Source organism: Notechis scutatus, chromosome 3 (genome assembly GCF_049901735.1).
Source record: "Notechis scutatus isolate UNSWTSFEM ecotype Mainland chromosome 3, rNotScu1.2, whole genome shotgun sequence".
NCBI lineage: Eukaryota > Metazoa > Chordata > Lepidosauria > Squamata > Elapidae > Notechis > Notechis scutatus.
Genome location: NC_142011.1, coordinates 92,792,949 through 92,811,599, shown reverse-complemented (window position 1 = coordinate 92,811,599; position 18,651 = coordinate 92,792,949). Strand labels below are relative to the sequence as shown.

At 36.1% G+C, this 18,651-nt stretch overlaps 2 protein-coding genes across 7 annotated transcripts in view; one reads left to right on the top strand and one right to left on the bottom strand.

The window, feature by feature from the left end:
- Nucleotides 1-4,445, top strand: part of FNDC7 (fibronectin type III domain containing 7) — a 26,220-nt gene extending 21,775 nt beyond the window's left edge. For 5 of the 6 annotated variants that reach the window (XM_087960767.1, XM_087960763.1, XM_087960766.1 and 2 more), the window contains 3 exons: nt 1,773-2,036; nt 2,847-2,876; nt 3,739-4,445. In XM_087960767.1, coding sequence (XP_087816893.1) covers nt 1,773-2,036; nt 2,847-2,876; nt 3,739-3,806 — 362 coding nt within the window. In that variant the 3' untranslated portion in view covers nt 3,807-4,445. The remainder of the gene's footprint in view (nt 1-1,772; nt 2,037-2,846; nt 2,877-3,738) is intronic. The other variant, XM_087960765.1, reaches the window with a different exon arrangement.
- PRPF38B (pre-mRNA processing factor 38B) lies at nt 4,298-18,651 on the bottom strand. The gene is made up of 6 exons (XM_026671758.2): nt 18,173-18,651; nt 12,360-12,428; nt 10,410-10,561; nt 10,265-10,325; nt 8,314-8,537; nt 4,298-6,324 (listed from the first exon to the last, which is right to left on the bottom strand). The coding sequence occupies exons 1-6, from the start codon at nt 18,512-18,514 to the stop codon at nt 5,481-5,483; spliced, it is 1,692 nt and encodes a 563-aa protein (XP_026527543.2). The 5' UTR covers nt 18,515-18,651; the 3' UTR covers nt 4,298-5,480.

The window sequence follows — 18,651 nt, the reverse complement described above, 5'->3', positions numbered from 1 at the left end:
ACCAACCAGGACTGAGTGGGCCATCAAGTTGGGAGAGGCAATTGTCCCAGGCAAGCAGCATGTGGGAGTGCACAAGTGCCATGGACAGATGTTGTGGAGCATGGGTGTGTGTGTGTGTGTGTGTGTGTGTGGATGAGTGCCATAGGGTGGTCTGCAAGTGCTATGGGCAAGTGCTTGGAAGTACAGGTGAACTGATGAGGGCCTCAAATGGGTGCTAGGGAGTGCTGGGGGCCACTGAGGGCCATGGGTAAGCTGCTGGGTGAGCACTAGGAGAACACAAGTCTGCTAGCCAGGGTCATCAGTGGGATGATGAGATTGTGGAGGGACACTAAGGGAGATAGGTTGACTGGTGGAGGCTGCAGAATGCAGACTACAGAATGCAGACGGAAGAGGTCTAAGGGTAGGCATGCTACAGGACTTAGATGTGCATGGGGATGCTATGGAATATGAGATCCCTGGGATCTTCTACTCTGTAGTGGGGCTCCTTGGGGGTAAAATGTGGTGGGACTGGTTTGTGACCTTCCTTGCCAACTTCTCCATTGACTTTGTTTGGAAGGGAAGGTCACAAATGGTGATCACATGATAGCAGGATGCTGCAGCTATTGTAACTGGGAGCCAGTGCCTGAATCATGACCATGTGACCATGGGGATGTTGCAACCGTTGCAACTTTGAGGATTTGTTATAAGTACCATCCTAAATTTGGCCAATGAATTAGTGGCTGAAATCAGAGGACTACCTGTAAGAGCAAGAACGTCTTCATGAGTTTCCTTTCATTATGACACTCTACCTATATGTCCCTTCATAAGAAATAGGTGCATGTCATACATAACTAATTCAATTTTTATGTTTGCAGCCTATGTGATGCCCGATTATGTGGAATAAGAAACCTTTTAGTTTGCTGTCCTGGCTTGCCTTCCTGGACTGTCCCTGCAGTTTTCTTAGTGATTCACCATTGTCATCTTTGTAATTTGTGAGAGAATAACTAGCCCAAGGTCATTCAGCTGGCTTTGTACCTAGAGTGAGATAAGAATCTTCCTGTTTCTAGCCTGGTGACTTAACCGCTATCCCAAACTGGCTTTTTGGAGGCTGCAAAAAGTTTGATCAAAGAGGGGTGTTATTACTGTGGTGGAGAAAATGGTTTCAGGCTTGTTTCTTTACTTTTACAGTTTTGGGAGACAGGCAGGATTAAGGGGGAAAATAAGTCTTTTAAACTCCTTTGAAAATGTTAGCTCATCTGCCTGCAAATAAGGCATGTGTGAATTTTATACAAGTTGCATGTTGCTATCACTTCTAACATTTATAATGACTTAATGGTTATAAAACTAATCAATTCCAACATATAATACAGCTTGAGACTGAAAGTGACCGGTTTTGGAAGCTGCAGCAATTTTTTAAAAAGGCAACATTTGAAAAAAAGCAAATGTTCATATTTGAAGCACAGGCCAAATAACTATACATTTCCATTTCCACACTTCATTGGCTTTGCATATTATGTATTGCGTCTGAATCGGCATATTATTTTCTCAGTTTCACTGAAGACCCAGTAGGTAACTGATAGGGTTCACAAAACAAACACTAAAGTTGCAAAACCAAACACACACACACACATCCTACCTCCTTTCTTTTGATGAAATGAGAGTAATCTCAGAACACCATTTAAATTTTTGCTGATAATCTATATAGAATGCTTTTAAATGCCAATAAGTGGTAAGAAATGTTATTCTACAGAGCCTGTAAGTCACTAAAACTGCCATTTATTTTATTTTCTCAGGTGCTTGCTGTCCATCTGGGGTTAAATTATACAGACTGGGCAACAATAGCATAAGAGTATATTGGCGCAGTTCGAAAGAGTCAATAAATTACAGCACAGATCTGTATGGCTCAAAAAGAAATTTCACCTGTATATCCACTGGAGCTCTGACATACTGTGACATCACTGAGATACCTTGTGGGGATGTCTATATGGTGGCAGTGTCACCTCTAATCGATCATAATAGGGCAAAGCTTGCATTTTGTCCTAAGAAAATGTATTCAGGTAAAAACTTAAAAGGGATTGCAGAAGTAAAAAAAAAATGGGGACAGCATATGCAGGGAAATAAAAATACATAGAAATTATTATTAATCTGGTTTAAGATGATGGCTGGTGGGGGAATTCTGGCAGTTGGAATCTTAAAAATTGCCAAGGTTGGACACCCGATTTACACAATCTGGCATATACACTATTATCATTGCTAGATTGTCAGTCCATCTTTGTGATGGTTGTTAACAGCGTGGCAACTCTCTATATGTATAGGCAATTATTTTGTAATACATCATTTTCATTCTAGAGACTAGCTTCTCATTAATCTAGTCCATGAAAGCTTGTAATATGTTGATAAGAATTTTGGAAAAACTACCAGCACTTATTTAGAAGTGGCTAGTGTTAGTGTTCTATTCAATTAGACACAAATTTACCAGTTTCTGTGTGTATCTATATTTTAAATCAGTGTCGATTCCTGATGACTGCCTGGAGTTTTCTTGCCAAAGTTTTTCCAATGAGGTTTGCTTGCTTCCTGGGGAAGTGTGTGTGACTGACCCAACATTACCCATCTGGTTTTGAAACTAAGGCTATCAGGACTATCTCCTGTTTTCTAGGCTGGTATCTTAACCACTAAACTCTTACCCAGAATTATCCTAGATTAGTTTCAAATATTAATGTATTTACAAGTTTATAAAGTTAACTATTGATTTCATTTTATAAAACCCATTCAACAATTTTAAGCTTTTTTAAAAATAAGTCAATGTAACCTTTTTGAGAAGTGTTTCCTCTCAGTTAAATACTTACCGTTGCATGTTTTTCTTCTAGTGACATGTTCTGGAAACTCATTAGGAATGGGTAAGTGGATTTTGAATGCCCATTTTGGTTGTTAGCGTACTTAAGCTAAACTTCAACTAATTGGATATTTAGATGTTTGTATCAGAAACTCATCCTATCTGATCCAGTTTGTTTTAACATTGGTATGGTCAAGAATGTCTATTGATCTGTGTTCAGAACTACATGAAATTTGGTATGCAGTATACTACAAATGTTAAGTTAGTAAAATCTCAACACTTGAAACTTTTAAATGTAGCTGAAGGGAATGAACTAAATGTGACAAGAAAGCCCCAGCCACTCTGCCTAAGCCAACCTCAAGACATGCTATTTAACTCCAAAGGAAGCAAAAACCATTACCACTCCCCCCCTCTCTCTATATATGAGTGTGTCCATGAAACTATCATTTTGGCTTGACCTGAAGATAATTTCATTTTTAAAAATTTCAAATGAATTTTCTGAATTACCTTCCTTTTTTATGACTAATCCTTACGATAATTGAGCAAAATATTTTAAATCTGAAACATTCTGCACTCGTAAGAGATCTATCCAGCATTACTAGAACAACTGCATTGTCTAAACATTGTTTTGCACTCAGAACTAGTCAAGTTTAAACAGTCTGTTGGGATAGCACCTGGGACATTAGAAAAGCAGGCTGAGCGTGGACTGTTTCAAAGAATAAACATTATATAGTATATAAATTATCCCTACGTAACTTGAATAGAGAAAAATCCATTGCCCTGAAGACAACTAAGATCTTAGCACTTCTATTACAAAGTAAAGCACTGGATAAACAGTTCATAAAGGGTCAAGTTGAGGTAGAGTATAAAAAAAATCAGCACCTTAATGATTGGATTTAAATGTATATTTTTAATACAATTTTCAGTGATTTACAGAGGAAGAAGTGCAGATCAGCATCAGGTGCTGAGTGAAAAAACTGAAACAAGCCCGTAAGATATTTAAAATTGTCTTTGAACTGGAATGTAATGCTTTTTATGCCTTTTCATTTTGTATCAACCTTACCACTGTACTTTTTTTGGTCACTTGTTTCAACAAATGTGTACCATATATTTTAGTCAGAAAAGATGCTATTAGAACCCTCATAAAATTCCACCATGTAATTATTATTGCATATTTATATCCCTCACCCAGCGTGAATCATTATGGAGATTTTAATACTATAAAAATGTTTTTCCTATATTTCTTTGAGGATGACATGCAGGTTATTTTCACTATATAAAGATTACTATTAATAACCTAATAAGCATTATAAATGTACCAAATTAGTTCTCCATTCTGTTATAAAACCACTGAGTCAATTGGCTTGTTCAGTGGTTTTGCTTATAGACTAGAGGTCTACTCTTTACATAATGAACTGCAATTTCTAATGTTTATGCAAGCCCAGGCTGACTTGTTTTTCACAATGAATTGGTGATAACCACAAATAAATTAATCCAGTCTTTATTCCAGATATTTCTTATACAGGCCACTAGAACAAATCTACCAAACAGATATGAACTTTTGTGATATGATTTATCTTTCAGTTCGGCATTTTGACATTATCTCACAGGTAATAAAATGTTTTAAAATTTAGTTCCTGTTGTTAGAGAAAAGTTCTTCAGCTCAAGCAATGATCACAAATCTTTGATTAAAAAAACATTATGCATTACGAAAGGAACACTATGAAGATGTTTTATTTTAAATGTCTCATTTATAAAAAAAAGATCTGACAGTCTGAAATTTAAAGTCTGGTATTTGACCTTATTTTGCTATCCTGCCTCCCTCAATACATCTTTGTTAGCCTAAGGTTGTTTCTTGAATAACAGGGCAAGGGCATAACATAACAAATGAAAAACATAAGGTAATTTGTATTGAAAGAATCTTTACATGAACAATAAACACTAGCCATAAAGTATATGTAGATATGGTACATAGGTTTATCAATCTTAAATGTCCCTGTGAGGTAGCATTGACTACTACATTAAACTCAGCCAAATCTATATCCCTGCCTTAAATTGCTACCTCCTCTGAAAAGTCTAATTATAACACATTCTTGAGTTTCAGTTAAAATGTGATTTAAATGTGTTCCCAAGACAACAGTTCTAGAACTGTAACCTTCATGGATGCTGAATGCACATAAATATTTTAGATATAATACATGTTCAAGACCCATCCTTAAAAAGCTTCTGCCATACTATTATGCAAAGCACAGCCATGCTAATGCAAAGATAGAAACCATAATTCCACATCTATAAAACAAAGTAGAATTAGTGGCAGTTTTATTGCCGTATACAAATTTAACCAACATGGCAACCATGCCAAAGGAATTACAACAGTTTCAGGACATATGTACAGATTGTACATTTCAGAAACAGTTGAACATTTTTTTAAAAAAATGCACAAACAGATTTGCATCATGAAATTAACTAAACAAATGGACTGGAATAGCCAACACTTTTAATGGGATTACAAAGGCACTTCCCTACTCAAAATAGGAAATGACAATCTGCAGCCTAGAGGGAGGTTGAAGAAGAGTGCTCATCAACTACTGCACAATCTCAATTTTAAGAAAAAATAAGCAAGATTTCAAAACATTTATAGGATTCAATGTGATCCATTTCTGAATATTTATACAGTCTCATCTTTGTTTTTAGATTGTTTTTCTTGATTCTCTTGTTCTGTACTTTGGCTCCTTTGATGATCGTGTTTATCTGAGTGGTCCTTATCGCTGTGGTCATATCTGTGGGAACGTTCTTTGCTTTTGCTACGTTTTCGTGATCTTTCTTTACTAGGACTACGGTCTCGTTTTCGAGTCTTTTCACTGCTATCAGTTCTTCCTCTGCTTCGGCTTCTGCTCTGCTTGTTTGATTTCTCTTTACTTCCACTTTTATGTTTACTTGACTTGTCTTTACTCCTGCTTCTACTATGCTTGCTAGCATTTCTACTTGTACTTCTGCTCCTATGCTTACGATCCCTACTTCGGCTTCGGCTATGCCGCCTCTCTTTTTTGGCATCTCTTTTTTCATCTTTATGCTTCCTTTCATCTTTTTCATCTTTGTGCCTCCTTTCATCTCCTTCACTTTTACCTTTTCTGTCTTTTGATTTTTCTCGTGAATGATCTCTCTCTCTAGAGCGATCTCGTTCTCTTTCAACACCTCTCTCTTTGTCATGGTCACGCTCCTTCCTTTTATTTTTTTCATTTTCTTTCTCTCTCTCTCTCCTGTCTCCTTTTCGATCGCGGCTTCGACTTCTGTGCCTTTCCCGGCTTCGCCTACGGTCCAATGCGCGATCAGAACTTCGAGACCGCCTCCGTTCCCTCTCTCTCTCCTTAGCTTCACGCTCTAATCTTTGTCGCTCCCTTTCCCTTTCCAATTCTCTATCAAAACTGGATGAACCCCGTCCTTCTCGATGATGACTTCTGCTTCTTGATCTTCTAGGTGACCTTCTAGGACTCAAGGATCTTCTTGGAGACCTATAATAAAATGACAAAATGCTTTAGAAACAGTTTTTTCATAATAAGAATTTAACTGTAGAACATTTAATCTTTTTCATCTATTGGGTTGTCAATTTTAAGAATCAAATTTGTGCATTATTAATTTGTTATACCTGATGTAATGTGTAAGGAAATACCCAGAAGCAGGGTGCAATCATTTGATCAACCTCTGGTGTCTACTGATGTCTACTTAGCATAATTAATTGTATTTGTATATCACCCAATCCCCAACAAAACTGGGTAATTAATTTACATTACTTTATATGAGTATTTAATTGTCATCCCCACCAGAAGACACAGGTCACCTTATATAAATAAAAGAACCCAGAACCATAAAATCACAAAACTGTTATTTTAGAAATAAAGATCAATAAATAAACTGAGATGTAATAGCAGCCAACATATAAATTATAACAGGAAAAATGCTGGAAAACGATTGCTTTTATTTCTTTTATCAGTTAAATCAAAGATGGGTTTATCTTGAAGTGGACAAACCATAAGACCAGGCAGCCACATACAAGGCTACTTTTCTGGTTCCCATCTCTTTAGCTTCATGAATAGTGGATATTTACCACATGTCTTAATGACTTGAACCTGTGGAATGAGCAGATTCTATTTGGATCACACTGTCCCAAAGACAGTCAGGATCCAAGCTATGAAAAGCTTTAGAGATAACTAACAACTAGCAATTTGAACTGGATCAATAAATCTACAGGTGACCAATCCAGTAATCAAATAAGTTGTGTTACCCTGCTGAACTGGATTTCATCTGTCATTCATTGTTAGTTGAAATTGTTGAACAATAAACAACTTGAAATGGAGCATGTTGCAATATGGGTGATGAGGATATGAGTAATTATAGCCAATACACTCAAAGAATGGCTCTATTTGTTCATCTAGGTGCCACAGATTCAAAAGAATCTACACCTCACAGACATGCTCCTTCATCAGTGAAACTCCATCCAAAGTCCAAGTCATAGCTACTAAAAATGTTTCCAAATAATTACACATTCAACTTGAAGCTTTTTGACTTATTCAGTCCCTGATAACCTTTAAACACTAGGTATGATAAACTCTGCTCTCTAAAGAGAGGTTTAATAAGATCCACAGGACTGTAATTCCCAATATATAGGTCCCAGTATAATCATTTACAAGAGACTAATGTAATTTTTGGTCCAGATTGGCAAAGATCTAGACGAACTATTTCTTTTCAGATATTTTGCGACTAAGTTCCAACCCCCTTCACCCAAATTTTTCCTAAATAAGTGGGCTGAAGTTCAAACAGGATCACACAAATCCTATGTAAACTTGTGAGACTCAAACTGAGCAAAAGGCACCAAACTGCTAGTAAATATAAGCAGTTTAACCTCATATAATGGGTGCATGGAGGGTCAGCAGCTGCCTCAGCTGGGCATGTCACATCACAGCAATGGAAGAAAGAAGATAATAAAGATCAGGTTGGGGAAGCAGGGATACAGTGTTAATAGAATACAGGGCAGAAAAAAGGGCAGAGACAAGGGGGGAGGCATTGAAGTGTATATTGCAGTTATAAATGACAGGTTGACAAGTACCCAAATGTCGATCATATGACTGTGGGATGCAAGAACAACCACAACTTCAAGGACCAGCTGAAACTACCATTCATTCAGCATATCCTAACTTTGAACGGTATTGAACAAATGGTAATTGAGGACTACCTCTACATGAGCAGGTGTTCAAATTAAATTTCATTTCAACCATAAAAACCTAATAGCGAAGTCCATTTATCAAATCTTAACTACGATATGGGAATATGTACTAATCTTACAGAGGAGCTGAGAAAATAACATGAAGCAGTTTGTTAGTTCAAAATGGTTATTTGTGTAATAGCAATAGACAAATAATATTTACAATAGCAAAATAACACAATGATTATGCCAAATTACTAGAAAATGATTAAATAATTATTTAATAAAGTTAAAATATAACCTTGAACGTCTACGCTCTGTATGCCTGTCTGCTTCTTCTACTCCCTCTTTGCCATCCTTCTTGATTTTTCTAGGTCTGGCTTTAATTTGTTGATCAATGTTCTTTTGCACTGGTACAGGAATTCTCGGAAATAATGTAGAAAACCACTCAAGCTTAGTAAGAAAAGAGCGCAGCATTTCTCCAATGGTCATCATGCAGCCACCACCTGCTTTCACATCAAGGTCCTTCAAAAAGAAACACAAAACACAACACACATTCTGATTGTGAGAAGCTATCTAAAATTTATCTAGAAACAAATGCTACTTATACTGATTGCCATATTTCATATGCGATGGCTTAGCTGTTTTTGCTGATAATTAAGCTGTTATATGAACTTCATCTCTTGCATCTTTGCATTTTGCTATTTTACTGGCTGGTAATTTGATTTAATACCCAAGCATGCAGGTATAGACTGTTCCTGCAGCCAGGCAGTAAAGGATCCATTTCTTAGTAAATCAGGTTGAAATATTAGCATAACTGAGTTGTATTCTATTATCACATATGGTTATTCCATAAAGGAAAAGTAATTTGTTCTACATTATCTGGTATTTTGCGGACTACTGCCACAAATTAGAACTACCATTTATCCATACTTAGGATGACCATTCCTGTCTAAAAATGATCAGAAAAGTCTGTAGTATAAAATGGACTATACCTAAATAGGAAGCAATAGCAAACCAACTGCCATGAAGCAGTGAGTTTTCTAATTTAGAGTTATGCAACAAATAAATAAAGTAACAAATTGGAAACGCATAATCCATGATGACCATTGTCTCGGAAAAGGGTCATTACCGCATGAAGGCCTTCTTGCTATGCCCTCTCACAGCTCAGGACATGTTAGTCAGCTATTGTCAGGCCCAAACCTATAGTGCAAGCACACAAGGAAAGTGAGATTTGTTATCTAAAACAGGAACAGAAAATCTGTATGTAAAACTGCTTGCACTCACACACATTTAAGTGTTCAGAAATACAGTTTTTCCAAACAAAATCGTTGCAAAGATTTTCTTTTCTAAAGAAGAAAACAACACATTAGCTTAAATGTAGTTCCTGAAAAATATAAATAGAGATCAATGAATTCATAAAAACATTTATATTTAGGCAAATATATATATATATATTTATATTTATATATATATAGATGCTTTTACATCTTCAACACTGGCAAACTGGAAAAAATGTTAATATATGAAAGTGATTCCTCTTTATTCATGCAGTTTTAGTTAGTTGGGTGAAAAACTGAGCCATGAATTAGTTATTGGTAAGAACTAAGAATGTGATACATTAATAAATAAATAAATAAATGTGCCAGTGTTGTGTATGTGCATATGTAATGAATGAAAAAAAAATCCATCTAAATCTTACTTTGAGAGACTGCATCACTTGATCTCAATTACCACTGTTATGGTATAATATTGTATACATGGGTACTATAACTGAAACATGTTCATGATAAAACCCAAAGAATTCACATCAGATCTGTGTTGCAGGGGTAAAAAAAGAATTCAGATAAACTAATGTATAGGCACTAGAGGAATTTAACATTTAAGCAAGGTATGTATGGAGTTCCTAACTATTATAAAAATTTTTTTGAGGGGGGGGGGGGGTTAAGTTCATTGCACAATTCTGCAAGTGAAAACACTGAAGAATAGAATGTAAAAGTCTGTTTTAAAAAGTGACCATTCAAAACTACCAACATACTGCTTCCTAACAAAAAACACATTTTTTTTGAGTTCTGAGAAACGATTAACTTCTAATAAAGTTAGAAAGCTAATCCAAATTTGCACATCATTAAGGATGATGGTTTTTACTGCTAAGATTTGCAGTTAAAGATTATTTTTGCATTCCATAAAATATTTTAAAATATCAGAAAGAAAAGAAAAAAGAAAACAAAGTATTACCCTTGTTGACATACCTCCTCATCATCGAGAAAGGATTCAAACCAGTCCCATAAATCTTTTGGAGGTTGTGTGTACCTGAAATACAAAGTAATTGTGTAAATTTAACATTTTTCCTCCGTAGATAAAACTTAGTTTGTAATTAAATACAAAACTACTTACCTAATATACATGAATCCAAGGGCCCTAATGTATGGGGAATCTATATGAGTTATTAGTCCCATCACTTGCTTACGGGTAAGCTTCAAAGTAAATAACTTGTACAAGAGGCAAAAGGCGGTAGACACTATACCTCCAGTTCCAACTCCTCGCACCTTTCAAAATGAGAAAAACAACAACCCATAATTGATTCAACAGAGGAACAATATAGGTGAGGGTTTTTTGTAAATAAATTAATTTTCTGTGCTCAAATTTTTAGGAGAAGGAAGAACAGATTCAGGTGTACATAGTACAAGAAGCTATACCTTCTCTCAATGAAATTACATTATTGTCAATCATTCAACTGTGACTAGCCTTACATTGCTTAGGAAAGAAATATTTTATTTCCTTATTTAGATTTACATGGTCATCCATTTTGTCAGAGTGAATGTGGGTGGCTAACATTAACAATAAATGTATAAAAATAATAACTAAATAAAGAACAAAAACTGTCAACACATGAAACCTTCACACCTTTGAAAAACTTGAAGAGACATGTACATATAACTTGTTTGCATGTGTATTCCTCTTAGAATAAGGGATGTTATGTATGCATGGTGTTTGCTAAATTGGCAACTCTAAAATGAAAACAACTCACAGTAAAATATTATTTAGGTTTTTAAAAATTAAATTTTAACTTATTGACTTATTTACCCAAAGCTTCATTATAAGTGTTCCTTCTTTAAAAAACTGAGGACCTAGAATTTAATAAAAACTAGCATTTGATTAAATATAAAATACACATTAGCACTGCATTTATCATTAAGAAAGATTAATCCTCTTAATCTCTATTATAAAAATAAATAGACTGTTAGTTTGAGCTCCAAGCTTAGCAATTTGGTTGCAAACATTTCGTCACCATTTGAGGAGACATCGTCAGTGCGTTTTGAATTGTGCTCATCTCTCAGAACACAGGTCTTTAAATACATAAGGTATCAAAACACGTGTAACTCTGAATGGTTGCTAAATGAATGGTTGTAAGTCGAAGATTACCTGTAGATCAGTCCGTTAAAAGTTTTGTTCATAACTCATATTGAACATATTATTTCAGAGTGAGATTTTCCTTATATTTATTGTTATGAAATGAAATGCGTTTGAATATTAGTAGCTTGAGTTGATAGTTAGCCCAACCTGAGCTACTAATACCTGAGGTATTTAAAGACCTGTGTTCTGACAGACGAGCACAATTCAAAGTGCACTGATGATGTCTCCGCGAATGGTGATGAAACATTTGCAACCAAACTGCCAAGCTCAGAGCTCAAACCAACAGCCTAACTACCAACTCGAGCTACTAACACATTTCATAACAATAAACATAAGGAAAATCTCAGGGAACATATAAAAATATGTTCCATGAGTTATGAACAAAACTTTTAATGGACTGAACTACAGGTAATCTTTGACTTACAACCATTCATTTAGCAACCATTCAGAGTTACACAAGTTTTGATACCTTATGTATTTAAAGACCTGTGTTCTGAGAGTTTACAATTCAAAACGCACTGACGATGTCTCCTCAAATGGTGACGAAATGTTTGCAACCAAATTGCTAAGCTTGGAGCTCAAACTAACAGTCTATTTTTATAATAGAGATTATACCATTCAAAGTTACAATGGCAGTGAAAAGTTGGACTTATGACCTTTTTTCATATTTACAACCATTGCAGCATCCCCAACAACTACATGGTTCACTTAGCTGTGGCAAAAGGTCATAAAATGAAGCACAGCTCACTTAATAACAGCCTTGCTTAGCAATGGAAATGTTGGGCTCAATTGAGATCATAAGTCAAGGACTAATTGTACTAATAAACTGGTTGAAAGCTTGCAAACTAAAGTTTTTTATAGATCATTTTGAAAAATTAACTTTTTTTTTTTAAAAGCTCCAAAATGCAGAAATCACGTACTTCTACTTACCCCTCCGCACATCCCTGTTTGACCTGCAGTTTTTCTGCTTCCCTTCTCCCAAGGCTCAACATGGGTAACCTGTAAACAAGTAACAAATTAATTAAATTTTACCTTCATATTTATATTTGATTTTCTTCTGTCTGACATAATGCCATTATAATTTTATCTTCTGATAAAGCACATTGTTTCTGTATATGCCAAACTTTAAGAAATTTGGACATGCCACAATTACCATGGATTCCATGAAAAAGTGATGAAAAAGAACATCACCAAAATGGTAACATTATGCAACTCACCACTACATGATGCAATAGTGATTATCAATTATTACAACATCCCTTGTTTGAGCAAACATATCAGGTCTTTGTAAGTAAAGTGAATGTAATTGCAAAACACTGATCAGAGATTTGAAGAGTCTTAAAATGTTACAGAAAGCTTTAGGCATTGTTTAAAATAAAAACAAACCAAATAAAGATATCAATAGCAACTTCAAGCTAATACTTGGTTAAAGTGTTTGAAACATGAGGAAGAAGTACCATTAGCTATCTTCACTGCCTTGAGTTGTTTATAAAAATAAAAGTAGTATAAAATAAATAAATACATAAAATAAGCTATTGCCTACTTTTTAAAAGTGTAAAGAAAAAGAGAATAAGGATTTGTAGCAGCAGACCTAAGCAAAGAGATATTTGTATAGTTCAAAGTATGAGAAGAAAATGGAAGAAAAGAAAGCTTTAATCCCCCCAAAACTATTCTTAATTTAGTCCATTGAGTGCAGAATGTAATAGGTGATAAAATAAGTTTCTCTCTCCCACACACACCCCTTACATGTGGCTTTTATTATTTTTAAAATATCTAAATTTGGAGCACACTTAAGTATGTAAACAATTTGTAGCCATTTCTTTTGAATAATTCATTCTAAATCAAGAACTGATTTATAAATTGCAAAAATAAGGAAATATTCATAGTTTGAAATTGAATGAAAACTATATACCCATGGTTGAAATAAAATTTAAAGTTAATTGCAGAAAAATTAACCAAAATAAATAAATTAGTAGAACACCTTTGTCTGATAATGTTAATGTTTGTTTTCCTCCCATGTTATCCAGTCATGCTTGTATTTGCTTTGGCATTGAATATAATGACCCAAATCATTCTCCAGTTCTCAAAAAGCTCTTATTCATAACCACTTTCTCTGATTTTGACAAATATACATTCCTCCCAAAATATACATTCCTCACAAAACATATACTTACTATTTTCTATAAGCAGATAGCACATCTTAAAATTTATCAACCCATTTCTGCAACTTTAGCAAACATTCTACTACATATATATAAATTCTTATTCTAACTTTCATTTAGTGATAAATGGTAGAAGCTGTTCACTCCATTTTCCTTACCAAAGGTTCCTCTTTGATGCATGAATTTTGACAACCATATTTACATATTGGCTGCATTATACTTTCATTGTCATATTTATACACAGGGGTTAATTTTTAACTGGTCGTTTAGTGACTGCTTGGAGTGACAATAGACCCCCCCACTCCCCAAAGGTACTTATGACTTGGCTCTGACAGTCACCTCCTTGCACGTGACTACATTTTGGTTGCCTGGAAAAAACGCTAGCAATTATGGCTGCTTGTAGTATCAATATTGTAGGTCAGGTGGTCGTGATTTACATTTTTGCTGAAAATTGGTTTTTACTTCTGGTTTGGGGCAAAAATATCCCACAGCAAACAATGGGTTTGCTTAATGATCACAGCAAAACAATTGTAAAAACATGTCTGGTAATGTGACCCATTTTATAACCATATTAGGCAGGTTCCTTTACAGATGTAAGCTGAGGACTACTTATACTGCAAATCATTCAGATTTTCAGTCAACAGCACATCAGCTGCACATAAAACTACCACTGCATTCACATTTTTTTCTCAGATTTAATGATAAGCACATTAAACAACCAAAAGATTATCACATACCTCTGCTGAATGTTGAACCATTGCTATGTAATCCATTTATTTTTAACCATGCATCATATGCCAGACTTACTGTATTTAACACCCAACACGTAACTCCATATTTGTCTAGAACATTCCATAATTCAAACTTATTTTATTTAAATCAACACATATATAATATACTGTTGAGTTCATGTACTTCTCAATGACATGTTGAAAAGCAGCATCCACATTTCTGAATTTTTTCTTGTTGTCACCTTAAGAATCTTTCAATTAGAATTCTGTCAGGCACCTTCTCAGAAATACATAAGAAAATCTCCCTGTAGTTTTTGCATTCACTTTTGTTAGTACTTCCCATTGCAGTAGGGTAAATTCTTCCACTCAGAGCTTCTTTTGAAGGCGAGATGGGAGCTATAAATTTAATCAATAAATTCTTCCAATTGTCAGAGACAGTCTTCAAGCACACTTTAAGGAAATCATACAAATGATCAGTAAACTACACCTGTTTTTTTTAACACTTCTCCAATTATGTCATCTAAGACTACAGCCTTACCATTTTTCAATATTTTGCATTTTCCTTTTCATCATGTCAGATATTAAAATTTATTGGATTTGTTTCAATTCTATTCTTTAATATATTATTAACACTGCAATACAAATCTATAAATTCTTCTTCCACTACTTTTGCAGCATTTTTCTATTATTTTTTCTGTATCCACAGCATCTTTCTAACAAGTCTCCTTTTTCCTATTAAAATTACATGCTTCTGTGACACACTACAATCTAATTATTTTCACTGTATTCAAAATTGCTTCCATATTGTTTTCTTACACTGAATTTCCATTTATCTGTGGGATGACTAATTTATTTTCTAACGGTTTGTTAAAGAAAGGATTTATATATTTTCTTCCTCCATTTATTCTTTCTTTGCCTTTTTATGACCATTTTTCCTTAAAAGCAACCAACACTAACCTAAAAATGGCATATCCCACAATCAGAATCTTTCATCACCCATCTTCCCTTCACTGAATCCCTCAAACTTTTTATCATAAACAATAAAATGATACGTTTTTAGATTTATTGGTAGTCTTCCAACAAACCATGATTTACATTTTTGCCAGAAACAGGTTTCTGGCAAAAACTGCTTCTAGTGAACAATGGGTTTATTTTACAACTATTGCAAAAAAGGCAATAAAATTAACTCAGTGATGTAATGATCTGTTTTACTTATCAAGAATCATGATCATAAATGCTAGGCTCAATTTTGAGCATACGTCAAGGACATCATCTACATATGCATTATTTTACCATTAAAGTCCCTCTCTATGACCCTGTAATCCCTTAATTCAGGTTAGAATTGGGACAACATATATGTATAAAGAAACCTAGATTCAATATACATATATACATACGTATGAAACAAACATTTTTCAATACAAATAATTGTCAAAGACTAATGACAATATTGGGGCTTTCAAATGGCTCAATTTTTGTATTCATTTTTGTTCTCACATATTTTCATGACACTTTTTTCTGATTTGCATTCATTCAGAATGTCACATATTTTTTTCTGTAAACTCATTCCTGGTGCCTTCATTACTACTATCAATGGAACATAATGCATAGTTTTACATATACCCATGCAATCTAAATATTAACTCATCCTTACTGAAATAGCTCTTACCCTTTAATTTCATAATTAAACTATATCTTCACTTCCATACATGCCACCTTAATAAACCTTCTCCCTTTCTTACTGACAAAACACTATTTTTCTTTCATTTCATTCATATATACATACTCTTTAGAACAAAGGTCTTCAAACTTGGCAAGTTTAAGACTTGTGGATTTCAATTCCCAGAATTCCTGGGCAAACATGACTGGAGGAGGAATTCTGGGAGTTGAAGTCCACAAGTCTTAAAGCTGTGAAGTTTGAAGACCCCTGCTTTAGAACCCCAAGTTGCAATCATAAACATATGACTGTCACCAGATGGGCCTCAGTCTCTGTCACCCATAAGGGCTTTGATCCATCAAGGCTTTCACATAATGCTTGTCAATAGGATAAAGGAGGTGTCATCTAAGTCAGGGGTCCCCAACCACCGGCCCGGGACCGGTACCGTCCGCTGAACAACTCTTACCGGGCCGCTGGCTTGCTGGGCGCCGCCATCTTTTTTCATGAAAAAGTGCTTCCGGTGAGCTTTTCCGGGTAGAAAGCTCACCGGAAGCATGTTTTCATCAAAAAGATGGCGGCGCCCAGCTGATGCCGGTACCGGCCACGGCGCCCAGTTGATGCCGGTACCGGGCAGCAAGGCGTCAAAAAGGTTGGGGATCACTGATCTAAGTTACCAACCTTAGTTATCACAACCAGCATTTTCTGGTGAGAATAGGACAAAAGAGTTCTGACTGATTCTGACCAATACTGCCCCAAACACTTCCACAAATCCAGATGTATGGAATAGGTTTAGATAATTCTATAGAAGCTAGGATCTCCAATATAGAGATTACTTTGGTATCCCATGTGTTATCTGCAACTTAAAAATATAAACAGGGCGTACTGACATGCATTCAGGATATTCAGTTAAAACAACTGAAATTTAATAGAAAATGCTAAGAAGCAATTCCTCCTGTGTAATGCTAATACAGTAATTCTGACTTTTCACATTCTGAAGGTAGGGGATAAGCATTCAGAAAATAGAAAATGGAAAGACTTACCTAATTCAAAGTTCAGAATACCTTTTGCACCAATCAGATTTTTTCAGATTAGATTACAGGGAAACAACAAACTAGCAAATCAATCTTTGAATGTCTTCTCAAGGGTGCAAATCTAATTTAGCATTGTACAGGTAGTCCTTGACTTACACTGTTCATTTAGCGACTATTGAAAGTTGTGCACTGAAAAAAGTAACTTATGATCATTTTTAACAGTTATGACCGTTGCAGCATCTCCATGATATATAATCCAAATTTTATAGCTTAGTATTGTTTGTTTTCCTAGTAACTATTTATCTAAATTTTAATCATGTCCGTGTTTTGCTTTTCAAGGCCAGTAAAAAGTCAGGCAGATGCAGTGTCCAGTTAGCCATCATAACATAGAATGGTAGTATCTATGCTAAAATTACTAGTGTAATCTTATCCATATGTAAATAAAATCAAGTCTCACAAAGTTCATTAGTGCTCCCCTCCCCCCATAAGCAGTTACAAAAATGAAACAAGAGTCAATCACAATGATATGTCGGGTCATCTGGTAAAAGCAGAGTTTTAAACCAAGAACTCATTCATCCATTAAACTTATCATACAGCTTGATGTGGTCATACTCCTCAGGGGAACTACTTCTCACAACTGTTGTAAAATTAGATTCTAATATTCGCTACCCTGCGTTTCTGGGAGGAAAAAGTAAAATTCACTCTCACTTTTAGAGGTGTGGAAGCAGCATGGAGCTGGAAAAAAACGGTTATTAACCTTATCTTCATTCCATTCCAGAACATTTCCAAAAGGATAGGTTCCAACACAGAAATGGGGGATCTGTTCTTCCGACACCCTCCCACTCCGAAATAATACAAACACAATTGGGGTCAGGAAATAGGTCGAGAGGTTTACAACTCCGTCTTGTAGGTTTGGCTGCCCCTTTTGCATAAACACACCGGCGTTAAGGCCCCCTTCGCTGATTTCGAGGTAGGAAGGAGAGGAAGAGCAGTCCCTTTTCTAGCCTCTTTCTTTCAGAAGGAAATGGGAAGAGAGGCCCACCCAACTCCAAGGCCGGAGGCCACAACGTTGGGCCTCCAGAGACAGGCTCGTTTCGAGGATCCCTCTAGCTTCGTCCCGTTCCCCAAGTGACCCATTTCCTATCCCGCGTCGCCCGCTCACCTTGAAAAAGATCTCGTCGACCACCTCGTGGTAGGTCTTCAGCTCGTAAAGCTGTACCTTGAAGTAAGGGGAGGAGAGGATGTTGGTGAGGATCATGGGGTTTAGGTTCATGGTCTTTTCGTTCCCCCACAGAGGCAGAGCGTTGCCTTGCTTGCCCGAGGCGGCCGGTTTGGGGCCCGCGCTCTGGAGCGCTAACGGGGGCGACAAAACGGCGCCGGCCTGCGGATTCTGCTGCTGTTGCAGGATCCCCTGGTGCTGCTGCTGCTGCTGCTGTTGCGGCGACTGGTGAGGCGGCAGCGGATGGCAGTTGCCGGGCCCCACGAAAGGGCAGTTATTGGCCATAGCGGCCCCAGCGAAAAACAAATCGCTGGCGCCAAAGGAGCGGGCGACTAGGCCGCTCGAGTAAGGCGGGCTGAAGCCTTCCAGCTTGAACGCAGAGCGACTCCGCCAACCGCCGACAAGATGGCGGCTCCCGCGGA

What these genes read in the sequence shown, in the direction of transcription:
- PRPF38B (XM_026671758.2), bottom strand. Translation starts at nt 18,514, where the DNA reads ATGGCCAATAACTGCCCTTTCGTGGGGCCCGGCAACTGCCATCCGCTG. An exon ending in CCTTTCTCGATGATGAGGAG is followed by an intron (nt 8,538 to 10,264) that starts GTATGTCAACAA and finishes TTCTTTTTGAAG; the next exon opens with GACCTTGATGTGAAAGCAGG. An exon ending in ACAGAGCGTAGACGTTCAAG is followed by an intron (nt 6,325 to 8,313) that starts GTTATATTTTAA and finishes ATTTTATTATAG; the next exon opens with GTCTCCAAGAAGATCCTTGA.